Source organism: Danio rerio, chromosome 12 (genome assembly GCF_052040795.2).
Source record: "Danio rerio strain M-AB ecotype USA chromosome 12, GRCz13ab, whole genome shotgun sequence".
Lineage (NCBI taxonomy): Eukaryota > Metazoa > Chordata > Actinopteri > Cypriniformes > Danionidae > Danio > Danio rerio.
In genome coordinates, this window is record NC_141032.1 from 14,174,945 (window position 1) to 14,192,425 (window position 17,481).

General features: G+C 43.2%; 1 protein-coding gene and 1 long non-coding RNA gene across 9 annotated transcripts in view; both read left to right on the plus strand.

Moving 5' to 3' along the window:
* The window catches only part of kcnh4b (potassium voltage-gated channel, subfamily H (eag-related), member 4b), a 75,864-nt gene that overhangs the window by 33,932 nt on the left and 24,451 nt on the right, over positions 1-17,481 (plus strand). For all 8 annotated transcript variants that reach the window (XM_087275968.1, XM_087275962.1, XM_087275966.1 and 5 more), the window contains 4 exons: positions 1,396-1,553; positions 1,761-1,968; positions 4,954-5,148; positions 5,901-6,100. In XM_087275968.1, coding sequence (XP_087132094.1) covers positions 1,396-1,553; positions 1,761-1,968; positions 4,954-5,148; positions 5,901-6,100 — 761 coding nt within the window. The remainder of the gene's footprint in view (positions 1-1,395; positions 1,554-1,760; positions 1,969-4,953; positions 5,149-5,900; positions 6,101-17,481) is intronic.
* Positions 13,566-16,904, plus strand: LOC147841329 (uncharacterized). The gene is made up of 3 exons (XR_015503973.1): positions 13,566-14,375; positions 15,149-16,593; positions 16,766-16,904. It is a non-coding gene; the product is annotated as an uncharacterized LOC147841329 (long non-coding RNA).

The window sequence follows — 17,481 nt, forward strand, 5'->3', positions numbered from 1 at the left end:
GGTTAGGGTGTTGAAACTCTGGGTGCTGCGCCATTCTCCCTAACACAGAGATGCGTGCACTTTTTCAGCTTTGTCAGTTCAGTTCCCCGTTTGGCGAACCCTGCAGAGTTCCTCCGAGGCCCCCAGCATCTGACTCAGCGTAGAGTCCCGTTACGTTGTTGGCATGCCCGCTGGTCAGCCTGCGTTCTGGGTAGAGGTGCCTGCTATGTGTGATCCCCTGTTGGCGATCCCATAAGCTCACTCAACCACGGTTTAGTTCCCCCTTTTTTAAGGCGGCCTCGTGTCTTCCCTCCCTGCTAAACATGCTCTTACATGTACTCCCCCCTCTCGGGGCTAGTCCACAGGTTGTCACCAGGTCTCCCCTCTCTTGGGTAGCAGGTGATCTCTGCAGCGTCCTCCCTATCGGGACTGAACGCTTTCCCAACGTACTGTTGTATTCAAAACCTAATTTTACTGGGTTGCTGCGACTCCCCGAAAAATATAGCTAAGCCTGAACAGATAAGTAAGGTGAGTAAGGGCCAGGGGACACGTTGGAAGACTGTGTCTTGGGGCGTTGTTGGTGCACTTGCTCTACTGTGTGGCACACTCTTCGCCAGGGATGTGGTAAGGTTCTTTCATTGTGGCATTTTCCATAAATTTCCCCATAGTGGAAGTTTCCACATAGCATTGGAGTTCCCCATTCGAAGGGGAACGCTACGGTTACTAAAGTAACCATATCGAGCATTGCACTAGCTGTGTCTTTATAGTATGACTGATTGTCATTGACGCCAGCTGTGCACGCTGACGCAGCCAACTCATTGGCATTCCATTGACCCGATTTTATACTCTTTCAGATGATTGTTTTTTTTAACAAGTTTTTTTACTCAAATTCACAAGGCTAAAAGTGCCCGTAGTTGAAGAATGGCCCATCAATTCTGTTTTCACTGCACCATGTCTTTATATTCTATATTGTACAATATTTCTGTAAGTGACTCGATTTTTGTATAAGCAAGGTCGGACTGTCCTAATTAAAAATCAAGGCATGATCATACTTTGTTTTTGTAAAATAAGCATGGAGGCCTTTCTATATAAGCCACTTCTAAAACCAAATTATCATCTAGAAGTCAAGTTTTAATTTGTTATTCCTAAAACTTGGATAGGCCACAAGACTTTTATCAGGTAGTGTAAATTGTAAACATATTTTAACTGTCACTTTAGAACAAGTGTATGTGTCCTTGCTAATGTATTGATGTATTTATTAATTGACCTTTTTAATGTACCCAAGACAATTTTCTGATTGGAAGTGTATATAAAAACACAAAGCAGCAAAATAGTTTTCTCAGCTTTGATAAAAGCAAGAAATGTTGTTTGAGCAGACTTGTGCAGCAAAGTCATTATCCTACCTTTTACTTTCAGACATCATTCTTAACTTTCGCACCACCTATGTGAGTCAATCAGGACAAGTGGTGTACGAGCCTCGCTCCATCTGTCTGCATTATGCTACCACATGGTTCTTTGTGGATCTGGTGGCTGCCCTGCCCTTTGACCTGCTCTATGCATTTAATATTACTGTTGTAAGTTCACGTGTGAAAACTTTGTTTATTCCTTAAATATATGGTAGAACCATCATAACTGTGATGGTGCTGTATCATCATCTACACTTTGATATTTCCCATCACATAGAACATTTAGCATGTTTATTCATACATTTTATTTGAAACATATTCAAACAGATTACTTATATAGACTACTGACATCAAACATTTTTGTTCTTCTTCAAGACATCTCTAGTGCACCTGCTGAAAACTGTGCGATTGTTGCGTCTGTTGAGACTCCTGCAGAAGTTGGATAGATACTCACAGTACAGCGCCATGGTGCTGACGCTGCTTATGTCCATGTTTGCTCTTCTGGCTCACTGGATGGCCTGCATCTGGTACATCATTGGGCGAAAAGAGATGGAGACCAATGCAAGTGGAGCCTGGGACATCGGTGAGTTGCTTAGTGCATTGCTCAAAATATATGAGATGTTTCATTGGAATAAACACTCAGTTAGGAACAGATTTTTAACTGTCGTCATAGTGTCACACTGATTCTTATTCGGGCCAAGAACACCAACCTGTCAGATGGGAAATGTTCGTCTGACAAATGTATAAATGACCAGTGAATGTCTTTATGCACTGAAAAAAATGACTCACTGAGTTTACTAACATTTTTAAGGTAAGTGGTTGCAAGCAATTTATATGGGCTAAATTTAAACAAACAAATTAAGTTGAACATTACTAAATTGTTACTAAATGGAAATCCAATTAATCATTTTTGTCATTATGTTTAAAGGCAGCATTCCTTAGTGGGAATCCACATAATCAGTTAATAACTCCAAAATCAGCTGTACAATACAATAGAGAATTAGGGGTTACACTTTATTTTAAAGTTTCCTTTTTAAAGTTTCCTACTTTATGACCATAATTTCACTGTATGTTTAATTTTATTTCATATTAACTATGTACAGTTGAAGTCAGAATTATTAGCCCCCCTTTGAATTATTATAATTTTTTTTATATTTCGCAGAGCAAGTAAAATTTTCACAGTAAGTTTGCTAATATATAATATTTCTTCTGGAAAAAGTCTTATTTAAATTATTTCAGCTAGAATAAAAGCAGTTTTTATTTTTTAACACCATTTTAAGGACAAAATCATTAGCCCTTTTAAACTATATTTTTCCGAAAGTCTATAGAACAAACCATCATTATATAATAACTAAACTTATTCAGTTTTTGTAGTAGGGGTGGGGAAAACTATTGATAAAACACAATGTTGAAATATTTTTATGACAATATTATATTGATTCATGAATGCTCATATTAATATATATCACCAACATTTTATTGTACCATTATTTAGTTTAATATTAATACCCACTTGAGGGTTGAGTTATTTTAACTTCTGGTTATCGGTGTCACCTTCAGCATGCAGCAAGTTAGTAAAATAAAGCTAGAACACTGAGAAAAGGTGCAACAGGTTTTCATTAAAACGTTGGTCAGTTTCTCTGCTTTAAAATCCATTCAGCATTGCAGCAATAAATTAAAGTGAAACTGATAAATGTTTTTCTTTAGGTAAAGCTGCAGACATAATTTGAAGTTCAAGCATTTGCAAAAAAAAAAAAAAAAAAAAGTTGACAGTAAAATATATAATGGGGACTGGTGATTTAGACCACTATTTTGTATTATGCTAAACTTGAACTTAATTACTCACTCACTTTACTTCGGCTTTATCGCTGTTAATTAGGGTCACCACAGCGAAATTAACTGCCAATTTTCTGCCATATTTTATGTAGCCGATGCCCTTCCAACCGAGCCCTGAGAGTGCATTTAGGAACGCCCGGTACTAGGAAACACCCATACACTATCTGTCACAAAACACACACACATACACTAAAGACAGTATTTTATCCAATTCAGCTGTCCAAACAGAAAAACCTTCTGGTCCAGCTGGGACTCGAACCAGCAACTTCTTGCTGTGAGACGAGAGTGCTAAACACTAACCCATTGTGTCGACCTTTATCTTAATAAATTTCTTTAAAAATAAATAAATAAATATTGGCCTTTAGACACACATAGATTTTTGGTGATATATTGTTTGTGTCTTAGTGGGAAAAGAATTCATGTTATTGGAAAGTAGTAGTCTGTGAGTGTATTTTGTGCCTAAGCAATGGAAAATGATCCACAATTGGATCTGCAAGAACTGCAAGAAAAGTTTTGAAAAAACTGAACACTGAAACTGAATAGAGGCTTTTAGACATTGTAAAAAAACTGTAAAAAGTCCAAGTTGACTACATGTGCCCATTTCACAATTGCAGTTATTCAGCAATTTTGGCATATATGATGCTGGGAAGAGCGCCTTGGAGCTGATTGTGGCTCTGTCTGCCATCATGCTGTTGGGGCTTTTGTACAAGAGCCTTCAGTGCTGGCTAAAACACTGTGTCCCACAAGTAGCTCTGTTCAGAGGAATATGCTACCCCACACAAAATCCATATCACCGTGTGCTTAGAATTTGAGTCACTCCTGTAATGGTGGAGCTACTCTCCAGTGGGTCAGCATTCAGCAGTGACATTTGTATTAAAATGATCCATATTAAACTGAACTTCAACAGTGACATTTATGCTAAACTGATCAGAATTTATTTTCTTTAACTGCCCCACCAAAAAATTACTTTTTTGGATTGCATTTCCAAACTCCTAATGTCGCTATAACACACTTAACACATCCTATACCAAATCAGCCTCTACCAAATGGATGATATGTCGGTTTATGGTAAAAGTACCAAAATTAATACATATACTATGAAAAATCTGAAAATATGAAATGTAGGACCAATTTATTAAAAAACATTATCAAAATAAAACATTTTTGAATACTAAATCAGCTTTATTTTTTGAAGTATGACAAAAAATATTTCAGATTCTCATTTAGCATGTTTTCTTGTTTTGTTTTGTTTTTTACAGTAAAACCCAAATCAAGTTTAGTAGTGCAACAGGATTATGTTTGTTTCATTTGTTTGTAAACCAACAATGCTGTGTAGTGTAAACCATAATTTAAAACAGTCATTCTTTAAATGACTTTAACAGTCATTATTTAAAACAGTCAAAATATGGTCAACCATTTTTTTAGAGCAGGCAAGTAAAGGGTTAACTAGAACTACACCAAAATCCTCCCACTACTTTTTTGCTTGTTTGACTTGCTGAAATGTTCCACAATCTGAAATATTGTTTTGGTTTTTATTTCATTTTCTTAATCTAATTTAAGCTAATTTGACACATTGACAACATCTACATCTACATTGACAACATCTAAATGTGCTATAAAAATTAAAGATCAGTTTTATGAGTTTTATTTACCTAATAACTGCCATGTAAGCTTTTAGCCAACATGTGACATAACAGAATAATGACATTATTATTTTTTTTCTTTCTCCCAGGCTGGCTGCATGAATTGGGCAAGCGTTTGGACAAGCCCTATATGAACAGTACATTTGGTGGTCCCTCAGTTCGCAGTGCCTACATTGCCTCTCTGTATTTTACCTTGAGCAGTCTGACCAGTGTGGGCTTTGGTAACGTTTGTGCCAACACTGATGCTGAAAAGATCTTCTCTGTTTGTACTATGCTTATTGGAGGTAAAAAGAAAATACCATAGTATTCTAGAGAGTTCTTTTCATTAAAGTAGCTCACTGGTATATCTGATTTATGCATTCATTCTTGACATTACCACTCTTGATTTGACAATTTATAGTTTTTGTTATGTTTTTCCAATCAATGGAATTTTATAGTGTTCACTATTTTTTCTTCTGAAAAAAAACAACTTTTTTTTTTTTTTAATTAAAGCAGATTTATTTTTTTTATTTAAGATTATTTAAGGTCAATATTGTTAGACCCCTTATGAATTATTATTTTCTTTGAAACAAAACTAATAGCTGTTGTCTAAAAACTTGCCTAATTAACTTGGCTAGTTAACCTAGTTAATACTTTAAATTGCACTTTAAGCTAAATAATAATAAAATTAATACTAAGCAAAATAACTATTAAAATGGCAAAAGATTTTTTTTTAATTTAAAGACATTTAAAGTATTATATTTAAAAATGTGTTGAAAAAATCTCTCTGCTAAACATCACCTTTTTTTTTTGCTCAGGAGGGCTATTAATTTTGCTTTAACTTGTGCATGTTCTGACATTGTCTTCTGTGATGTGCAACTGTAATAATATTCAGCAATCTTTGAAAATCTAATTCTATGTCTAACACAATAATTATCACTATGTGAACATGAGTTACTCAGACACAAGTCAGAACCTTTTATTGTTATACAGTAGTGACAGCCACAAGCCGGGTCACTGACTATATGTTTACCCTTACATTGTTTGTTTCATACAGCTCTCATGCATGCTGTGGTGTTTGGAAATGTAACAGCTATTATCCAGCGCATGTACTCACGTCGCTCACTATATCATACACGCATGAAAGATCTAAAGGACTTCATTCGGGTTCACCGGCTGCCACAACAGCTGAAACAACGAATGCTGGAATATTTCCAAACCACCTGGTCTGTGAATAATGGCATCGATGTCAATGAGGTAAGATGGTTCTTGGCATCTTTAAGCATTTTTTTTGTAAAATAATTAGCATTTGCACAGATGTAAGTTTGTTTTACTATGTGTGGTGTGTTAAATCCCATTTTTAAATTTGATGTGTAATTTTAACATTATTTAAAACAATACATTATACTACTTTTAAAACTAAAGAACGTTCGAGGTTACAGAAGTAACCCTTCGTTCCCCAAGGAGGGGAACGGAAGTGCCATAGAGTGGATTGATTGAAATCCACGAAATGGGAGGATTCGGTTCAGAAGCCGCTTGTCTGAAAGAGTATTGAACGGGCCAATGAAAGCAATGAATTGGCAGCGTAAGCTTGCACAGGTGTACTTCATTGCCAATTATCCCAGCATATAAGCACACCTGGAGCGAGCAAACGCCATCCTTTTAAGCTGAAGAGACTTTCAAACAGCTAAGGGACAGGGTCCTCGGGGAACGAAGGGTTACTTCTGTAACCTGGAACGTTCCCCTTCGGTTGGGGAACTTCAGTGCCATAGAGTGGATTGATTGAAATCCAAGAAATGGGAGAAGTATGGAAAGCGCCATAATGACTGCACCTTACCAACGCCCCCGATGAGGGGATAGTCAAGCAAGATAGATAGATGGCAGAATTACATATGGACTAGCCCTAAAAAGGGGGAGTACACGTAGCAAAAGAGTGGTTAGCAGAGAGGGAAGACACGGGTCCGCCCAGAGGGGGGGGAACTTAACCGTGGCGGAATAAGCATATGGGATCGCCTAGTGGGGATCACGCATAGCAGGCACCTTTACCCAAAACGTGGGCTGACCAGCGGGCAGACCTACAACGTAGTGGGCCAGCAAGTGACTCCTCCGCTGAGTCAGTGCTGGGGGCCACGGAGGAATCTGCAGGGCTCACCTGACGGGGAACTTTACTGACAGATAAAAAGGCGCACGTACCTCCGTGTTAGGGAGAATGGCGCAGCAAGCGTGTTTCAACACCCTACCAAATTGTTTCCTCAATCACCAAGGGTTACCTAATACCCTTGAGGAAACCGGCTTTACTCGCAGATTGTAAAACCTTGCAAATGTGTTGGGTGTCACCCAGCCTGCAGCTCTACAGATGTCTGTTAGAGAGGCGCCGCGTGCGCGCGCTCGAGAGGATGCGAAGCTCCGAGTGGAGTGCGCATGCACTCTCGGGGAACGCGGCTCACCTCGGCTCTGATAGGGAAAGAAAGGCATCCACAATGTAGTGGGAACTTATTTCGGTACAGCACTTCCCTGCTGCCGACCGCCATAACAGACGAAGAGCTGCTCAGATGATCTAAACTCTGAGTGCGGTCCGGATAATACGCAAAACGCGAATTGGACAATAAAGAAGGGCTGGGTCTGCCTCCTCCGAGGGCAGCGCTTGCAGGCTCACTACCTCGTATTAAAACGGAGTGGTAGGAACCTTGGGCACATATCGCGGGCGGGGTCTCAGGACGTGAGAGAAAGCCAGCCCAATTACAGGCACGAGTCACTGACCGAAAAATGCCTCCGGGTCCCCGACCCTCTAATCGATATCAACGCGACCAGCAGAGCTGTCTTCAGGGACAGAAAGATACTGAGTCGAGGATCGAAGGGATCTGACGCGGCTTGTGTAGCGAGGGTGAGATCCTAAGAGGGCATGAGAGGGGGCGGGGTGGATTAATTCGCTTAGCGCCCCTGAGGAACCGGATGATGAGGTTATGCGTTCCCACGGTGCCGCCAGCTACCGCGTCATGAGAGTGGAGATGGCAGCCACGTAACCTTGAGTGTGGAGGGCGACAGCCTGCTCTCCAGCTTCTCTCGGCGTAAAGAAAGCACAACGCTGATCTGGCAAATTACGGGGGTCTTCTCTGCGAGAGACACACCATTCAGTGAATAGACTCCACTTCAGGGCATAGGCTCGCTCGGGGAGGGGGCTCTAGCCCGAGTGATGGTATTAGCCACCGCAATCGGAGGTTACCTAAGTCTTCCTCGCGTCTAAGGACCTCCAAAGATCGGCGAGGGTGCCAGATGGTGCCCTGTCCCTGAGAGAGTAGGTGCTCTCTCGAAGGGACTGCCAGGGGAGGGCTATCGCGAGGGAGAGCTCTGACATCCAGGTCCGGTTGAGCCAGAGGGGCGCAACCAGCAACCTGTTCCTTGTCCTCCCTGACCTTGCACAGTAACTGCGCGAGCAGGCTCACTGGGGGAAACGTGTATTTGCGCATACCCCGAGGCCAGCTGTAAGCCAGTGCATCCGTGCCGAGAGCACTCGGTCAGGGAAAGAACAACTGGCAATGAGCGATCTCGGGGGAAGCAACAGATCGATCTGGGCTTCCCCGAATCGCGCCCATATCAGCTGAACAGACTCGGGGTGGAGTCTCCATTCTCCAGGACGTAAGGCTGCCGTGAGAGCGCATCGGCTGCACGGTTGAGCTTGCCTGAATATGAATGACGTGCAGCAATTTCAGCCGCGGATGACTCCAGAGGAGCAGACGGCGGGCGAGCTGAGACATGCTGCGAGAGCGCATACCCCCATACGGCTGATATACGCCACCGCCGCCATACTGTCCGTCCTGACCAGCACGTGTTGCCGCTCCAGCACCGGAAAAAAACGGTGGAGAGCGAGGAACACTGCCAACAGCTTCAGGCGATATGCCAATGCAACTGGGTACCTTTCCACAGGTCCGCAGCCGCATGCCCGCAACGCACAGCCCCCCAGCCCGTGTTGGAAGCGTCTGCTGAAACGACAACCAGACTGGACGCCTGTTCTAGAGACACCCAGGCCTGTAGGAACAAGGGGTCGCTCCAAGGGCTGAGGGCGCGGCGACACAGCGCAGTAACAGAGACTCGGTGTGCGCGCGCGTGCCATGCGCGTCTGGGGACTCGATCGTGAAGCCAGTGCTGAAGTGGTCTCATATAGAGTAATCCGAGCGGCATGAAGCGGCTGCGGATGCCATATGCCCCAGGAGCCTCTGAAATATTTTCAGTGGGACCACTATTTTACTGTCGAGCTCTCTCAGACAGTACAGCATCAGCTGAGCGCGCTCTCCGGAGAGGCGCGCTGCCATGGTGACCGAGTCCAGCTCCAGCCCGAGAGAAGAGATCCTCTGCATGGGGGCGAGTTTGCTCTTTTCTCGGTTGACCTGAAACCCCAACAGGTGGAAGTGCCGGAGCACTTTGTCTCTGTGCATAATCAATTGCTCCGAGAGAGGGCAAAAATCAGCCAGTCGTCAAGAATTTAGGTATGCAGATGCCCGCGAGTCGAAGGGGCGCTAAGGCACCCTCCACGGGCTTGGTGAGGACCCACGGAGACAGAGAGAGCCCAAAGGGGAGGGCTTTGTATTGCCAAGCTCGACCTTCAAACTCAACCGCAGAAACTGACGGTGGCGAGGAAGAGTGGAGACATGGAAATACGCGTCCATCAGGTCTAATGCTGCAGACCAACCCAGAGGACGAACGCACCGGAGGATGCGCTTCTGCGTGAGCATTCTGAACGGCAGCTTGTGCAGACAGCGGTTCAAAACGCGCAGATCTAGGATTGGCCGTGACCCACCGCTCTTTTTGGGCACGATGAAGTGTGGGCTGTAAAACCCGCTCTCCATCTCGGCTGGAGGGAGCGGCTCGATTGCATCCTTCGCCAGGAGGACAGCAATCTCCTCTCGCAAGACAGGGGCGGACAGGGGGCTGACCCTGGTGAATACACACCCGTGACTTGGGGGGCCGTTTCGCGAACTGAATCGCATAGCCGAGTCTGATTGTGCGTATGAGCCACCGCGAAGAGCTGGCCCGCGCTAACCAAGCAGGCAGAGCTCTCGCTAATGGACTCATCGCTACAATCGCTGACGTACCAGCAGTGGGGCAGCGCGGAGTGGGTGTGCTGATCCGGGAAGCGCGTGGGTCCCACGGAAAAGCTGGAGGTGAGATATTTGCTCTCACTCCGCACCCGAGCTCCGGAGGGGAGGCTAGAGGGGTGGGAGAAAGGAGACCGTCCTCCCAGCGCTCGTGAGCCACTGGCGAAACGCACCGAATCTGCAAGCTAGAAAGCATAGCGTCCGAGACTGGCAGATTTCGGGCTGTCACATCCGGGGAAGTGGAAAAGTGCCCTTTCATAATGTTTTCATGGCAGTAAAAAAGTGCCGTTGGAAATGGGGCCCCGCCCTCCAGCGGGGAAAGAGCAAGTTCCCTCTTCTCCAGATGGCCTGTCCCAGGGACGCTTCGCGGTCCGTTGCCAGACTTGGCGGCGTTCTGGGCAGGGGGGCTGCCTGCTTCCGAGGTGTGTGCGGGGGCGGAGCAGCTCTCATAGGCGGGCGCCTTCGGCGAGGAGCAGGTATGAATGGCCGATAAGACATCACCCATCAACTGCTCTCTCACCGCCTTGAATTCCTGGGTGAATTCACAGACAGTGTCGCCGAACATGGCTTGGGATATGGGGAAAGTCAAGAAAGCGGACTTTGTCGACTTCGCGCATATCAGCCAGGGGTGGCGCTCCTGGATCACTAATGTGAACATCGTCCTCCCCAACGCACACGCAGCGGACTCAGTAGTCCGAAGAGCTAAGTCGGCGGCGGTGCGAAGCTCGTAAGCCTGGGTTGGACCCACCCTCGTGCAGCTCGGCCAGCGCCTGCGCTTGTTAGCGCTGTTAGGTGACTATCGCATGCAAGACGGAAGCAGCCTGGCCCGCAGCTATGTAAGCTCTAGCTCCGAGGGAGGCAGATAACTTACAGGCTTTGGATGGGAGACGAGGCGGACCCCGCCAAGAAGAGGCGCCGCGTGGATTGACCGCCATCGTGCACTCAACCTGAGGAATCGCCACATACACCCTGGCTGTTCCACCGTCAAGAGTGGTGGGGGTGGAGGGACACGCAGCACGAGCAGAAAAAAGTGCTTTTCAAGACCGCGTGAGCCTACTGTGCACCTCCGGGAAGAAGGGAACGCCCCTCTAGTCGGTCCGGCCGCGGAGCTGGGGGATAAACCATCTCCAACCCACGGCCGAAGCAGCCCGGGAAAGCACGGCTAACATGTCCGTTTCAGGATCCGTAGTGACAGCGCTCACCAGCCCGAAGGGGGCGAGCGGGTCTGGATCATCATCGGACAATGAAAGCCCACCCTCCGATGCCGCGGTGGACGTCTGGTCTCCGGTGTCATCGGGCGTAAGGGCTACCATCTGTTAGACGGATCGCTTCCCCCGCCCGAAGCTTGGATGGAGCGCTTAGAGGAGCGGGAGGTCCGCGGGCCAGTGGGCGACGGATTATCTCTCGCTGAAGCCCTCAGATCTGCCCGAGTGCCCGCTGCAGAGCAGGGGACAACTGGGGTGGTTCGCCCTTTTGCAAAGGCTAGCCGCGATCTTTACTGCGCAACAGTCATGGCATCGCAATGACGACATGAACTGCCCGCGAGCAGCGCATTAACATGCTGGACCCCCCAGACATGTAACGCAGTGCCCGTGCCCATCATCCGAGGACAGGAAACCACCGCATCCAGAAACGCACAGTCGGAGCGCCGTCCTGAAAAGGATGTGCTGCACGACTGTGTTGCTCTTTCTGTGAAATTTGCAACTTTTTACGCACCGCTCTGGAGGACCGGACCCAAAAAACGCCAGGCAAGGGAAAAACCCAGCTCGACCATCTACCACTGCGTGTACAGACTCTGGACCGGGAGAATGCTCTCGTTCGCTCAGAATCGCTGGTCAAAGCAGGAAGAACCCTCATCGACTAGATCAAAAAGTCTCTGAAGCGAAAAGGATGGCGTTTGCTCGCTCCAGGTGTGCTTATATGCTGGGATAATTGGCAATGAAGTACACCTGTGCAAGCTTACGCTGCCAATTCATTGCTTTCATTGGCCCGTTCAATACTCTTTCAGACAAGCGGCTTCTGAACCGAATCCTCCCATTTCGTGGATTTCAATCAATCCACTCTATGGCACTGAAGTTCCCCAACCGAAGGGGAACCACTGTTATGAATCATAAAATGTTTACGTTTCAAGGTTCAGTTTGTACACCAGCATATTGCACTATTCTTCATCATAACTCCAAGTAATTATAACAAACAGTCAGTATTAGCACAATTCTGGGCAAAATAACTATTTTAAACTTTGATTGGGCTGTGTAAAAGATCATTGAAGGTATGCTCTGATGCTAGATGTGCACTATTATTAGTGCAGCTCGGGATTAAGCTCTGCTTAATTTAATACCTTTCATAATGCATGGCTTTCCGTGTCCAGTGTGAAAATCAACTTAGCCAGTTAACCAGATACCTCCAAACTGTGAAGAGATGCTCTAATTGCTCACACAACTAAATACATATTTTACATGCTATAAAGATGATTAGTGCAGCTCAGTATTAGCACAGCTCAGTTTAAATTAATGGGTTTCATAGCACATAGCTTTCCGTGTCCAGTGTGAAAATCAAGTTAGTCGATTAACCAGTGACCTACATGCTATGCAGAGATGCTCTAAATACTTCAACAGAGTCTGGATGCAGACATGATGCAGTCTCAGATCGATGAAATCTCGGGCCTCGCATGCGCATTTATATAGATGCAATCTCAGCCGCTCACGCGCATTTGAACACCTGTATTCTCGTGCATGCGCACGTTGCGGCGGGTCAAAGACGGAATTATGCTAAAATACGGTTTACAAACTAAAAGTACGACAGACAAAACAAATACCTATGTATCTATACACATAATTATGTCACGAGATATCCTGTCAACTACTAATATAATAAGATACGGGTCATGGCCAGGATTTTATTTAAAATAATATCTGATAGGCATTTCTAATATTGTCTTGTGTTTATATTGGCAAAATGCATGACAAGTTAATGTTAATGCAGTATTAAATGAAACATTTCTACACATTCCGCCCACATAAAAAAATATTTATATAGACACGTTATAATACCATTTTAATAGTACAGTATTATATATTGTACAGTAAAACCATTTATATTACATATTTAAAACTTTATGAAAATACATGCTACAGCTAGAAAATATTTTAATTGACATATTTTTATTAATAACATTGAAAAAAAAACCAGCCATTTATATTTCTTTATCGCAAAAATAACAGACATATAAAGCTATGACTTATTAAATGATTACCAAGAACCTGTTTATATTCCTTTATTGCAGAAAGAAAAACACAATAAATGTATTTAAAACTTTCAAATAAAGAATTATATTTATAATGATTTTTTATCACAGTGCAGTGGTTAGCACGTTTGCCTCACAACAAGAAGGTCACTGGTTCAAGCCTCGGCTGGGTCAGTTGGCATTTCTGTGTGGAGTCTGCATGTTCACCCTGTATTCACCCTGGAATTATAAAATGACTGAGCCAAAAAGAAAAAGAATGATCTGTAAGAATTTATAATGCTTCTGTCACAATAAATGCTAATATGTTACACACGGCAGTTGATGTACGTCTGAGAAGTGTAGATGTGGAGGTGTGATGAGAGTAGATGTGGATGTCTGAGGAATGTAGATGTGGAGATCCGATGAGTGTAGATGTGGAGGTCCGATGAGTGTAGATGTGGAGGTCCGATGAGTGTAGATGTGGAGGTCCAATAAGTGTAGATGTGGAGGTCCGATGAGTGTAAATGTGGAGGTCCGATGAGTGTCGATGTGGAGGTCTGATGTGTGTAGATGTGGAGGTCTGATAAATGTAAATGTGGAGGTCTGATGAGTGTAAATGTGGACGTCTGATGAGTGTAGATGTGGAGGTCTGATGAGTGTAGATGTGGATGTCTGATGAGTGCAGATGTGGATGTCTGATGAGTGCAGATGTGGAGGTGTGATGACTGTAGATGTGGAGGTCTGATGAGTGCAGATGTGGAGGTGTGATGAGTGTAGATGTGGAGGTCTGATGAGTGTAGATGTGGAGGTCTGATGAGTGTAGATGTGGAGGTCTGATGAGTGTAGATGTGGATGTCTGATCAGTGTAAATGTGGATGTCTGATGAGTGTAGATGTGGATGTCTGATGAGTGTAGAAGTGGATGTCTGATGAGTGTAGATGTGGATGTCTGATGAGTGTAGATGTGGATGTCTGATGAGTGTAGATGTGGATGTCTGATGAGTGTAGATGTGGATGCCTGATGAGTGTAAATGTGGACGTCTGATGAGTGTAGATGTGGAGGTCTGATGAGTGTAGATGTGGATGTCTGATGAGTGCAGATTTGGAGGTGTGATGAGTGTAGATGTGGAGGTCTGATGAGTGCAGATGTGGAGGTGTGATGAGTGTAGATGTGGAGGTCTGATGAGTGTAGATGTGGAGGTCTGATGAGTGTAGATGTGGATGTCTGATGAGTGTAGATGTGGATGTCTGATGAGTGTAGATGTGGATGTCTGATGAGTGTAGATGTGGACGTCTGATGAGTGTAGATGTGGATGTCTGATGAGTGTAGATGTGGATGTCTGATGAGTGTAGATGTGGATGTCTGATGAGTGTAGATGTGGATGTCTGATGAGTGTAGATGTGGATGTCTGATGAGTGTAGATGTGGATGTCTGATCAGTGTAGATGTGGATGTCTGATCAGTGTAAATGTAGAGGTTTTTGAGTGTAGATGTGGAGGTCCGATGAGTGTAGATGTGGATGTCTGATCAGTGTAAATGTGGAGGTTTGATGAGTGTAGATGTGGAGGTCCGATGAGTGTAAATGTGGAGGTCCGATGAGTGAAAATGTGGACGTCTGATGAGTGTAGATGTGGAGGTCTGCTGAGTGTAGATGTGGAGGTCTGATGACTGTAAATTTGGATGTCTGATGAGTGTAGATGTAGATGAATGATGAGTGTAGATGTGGAGGTCTGATGAGTGTAGATGTGGATGTCTGATGAGTGTAGATGTGGAGGTCTGATAAGTGTAGATGTTACCTTATTTAATCTCATGAATAAATGAATTTACTGTCAACAAGCTAGCGGTCGCTAAACTGTTTACTTTATCTCAAAACACACGGGTGATATCCAGGGGTATAGATGTGGGGGTGGGATGAGTGTAGATGTGGAGGTCCGATAAGCGTAGATGTGGAGGTCTAATGAGTGTAGATGTGCAGGTGTGATGAGTGTAGATGTGGAGGTGTGATGAGTGTAGATGTGGAGGTCTGATGAGTGTAGATGTGGAGGTCTGATGAGTGTAGATGTGGAGTTCTGGAGGTCATTTAACATGAACTGATGGCAAACAATGGTATTTACATAAGCTATTTTAATGTTAACACTCTTAAAGGGATATTTTAATATATCCCTTTATTTTACCAGATTAATTAATCATTTACTTACACATACACATGTTATATACTTGTTTGTGGGTTAGATAACATGACCAAACAATAAATAACATGTTTATTCAGTAATAATTAATCTTGGTTAATCTAAACTTATTAATATTGTATAATGTTAGTTACTGCATTAGTTAGCATGAACAAATAATGAACAATAACCAAGATTCAGTGCTAAACAATGTTGAACTTGCATGTTATTCATGTTTGTGGACTCTTTACCAACCTAAGTTATAACTACACTGTTAGACCTTACCAGGCTTTTTTACAGAAGAACACTGGCAACACTGTTGCCAGCTACTCACTGTAAAAGTTTGGTTACAGTAAGTAACTGGCAACAGTGTTGCCAGTTAATTACTGAAACTGAACCATTACAGTGAGTAGCTGGCAACAGTGTTGCCAGTTGTTTACTGTAACTGAACCATTGCAGTGAGTAGCTGGCAACAGTGTTGCCAGTTAATTACTGTAATAGAGCAGTAGTGGTAACTAACTGGAAACTGTGTACAGTTAATTACTGTACTGTAGTGTTACAACTCACAGCATTATACTGCATACACAATAGTATGTCAAGGTGTTACTAAAATTAATTAGTATTCTTACCTGTTATTAATTCTTTAAATTAATTAAGTTGTAAATTCTGACAAATTTATTTTATTGTTTTGGCAGCAAACAAATATAAAACAGAAAATGTATAACAAAATTAAGAAATCAGCAGATATAAATATCATCTTGCATATTACTGAGAGCCACAGGTCTGCACAGCAAGGCTGCAGTCAAACTAACGTTTAAGCATGCAAAATTCTGTCATATGGCACTGCGAAAAGGAGTGGGATTAAACAAAATATTTAGAGATTGAAAAAGCAAGCAACTGGTCCATAATTTTTGTTCAGAGAGGTCATGGTCTGATCTTTGATTAGTCTCAAGCAATCACATGATGTGATTTCGCAGTTCAGAGTTCTCCAAGCTTGAACTTTCCAATGCTGCAAACTGTAAAATTTGTTGCATGAGCATGCATTCCAGGTCTACAGCATTCACATGCGTATGAATGAAAGTCTAAAGAGAGAAAAGTGCAGTGTGACTGGGACTTTAAGCTGTAACTCTAATTAAACACACCTGATAAAACTAATTAAGGCTCGTTAGAAATCTACAGGTAATGTTGAAGCAGGGTGGGAACTAAACTCTGCTGCCCTGCAGTTCTCCAGTAACTTGGAGTTTGACCCCCATGGTATATAGCAGGGGTGCTTAATCCTGTTCCTGGAGATCTACGTTCCTGCAGATTTCAGTTGCTACCCATATCAAACACACCTGCCTGTAATTATCACGTGGTGTTCAAGTCCTAATTAATTGGTTTAGGTGTGTTTGATATGGATAGCAACTGAAATCTGCAGGAAGGTAGATCTCCAGGAACAGGATTAAGCACGCCTGGTATATAGCATACTTTTAAAGCAACTGCTAACATTTATTACAATCACATATCCAATAAACATACAAACACACACACAAAGTGCTGCAGTGAAATGTGTTACTCTCTCCTCAATGCTGACCATGCAAAAAAAAAAAAAAAACTGAACAGCAAAAAACAAATAATTATTTTAAATTTTAAAGTTTTAAATAATTAAAAACTGTGTCAAATCTCAAAAAGTTTAAAATAATTATAGAAAACAAATAAAGTTGGCAACACCGAAAAACCAAAGGATCCAATCTTTTATTGTTATAATTATCTCATGACAACAAACTTTTTTATTGTTTCAAATATAAATTCATAGGTGGAAACACAGCTCTGAAAAATACTTAGCAACAAACTCACAACCTGGGACCGGACAGGGGAGCTTTTGTGTGTGGATGGCTATGTGTATCATGTTTTTGTGATTCCCTGTGATGATGTGCACATGCTACCTTACTGAGATGATGGAATTTAATTTTGGCTTAGTTGCCAGAAAGATACATACAACTTTTAGCATCTGTATATTATGGCAGTATGCAATATCCAATAAATACATATACTTAAACAAAAATAATGTAAAAAGTTATATGAGGAGAGGCTAACTAGCTAACAATGTAGCTTTCAAGTACACAGCCTTAATTTATAAACCCTCAAAAACATTTGAACACATTTTACTTACTCA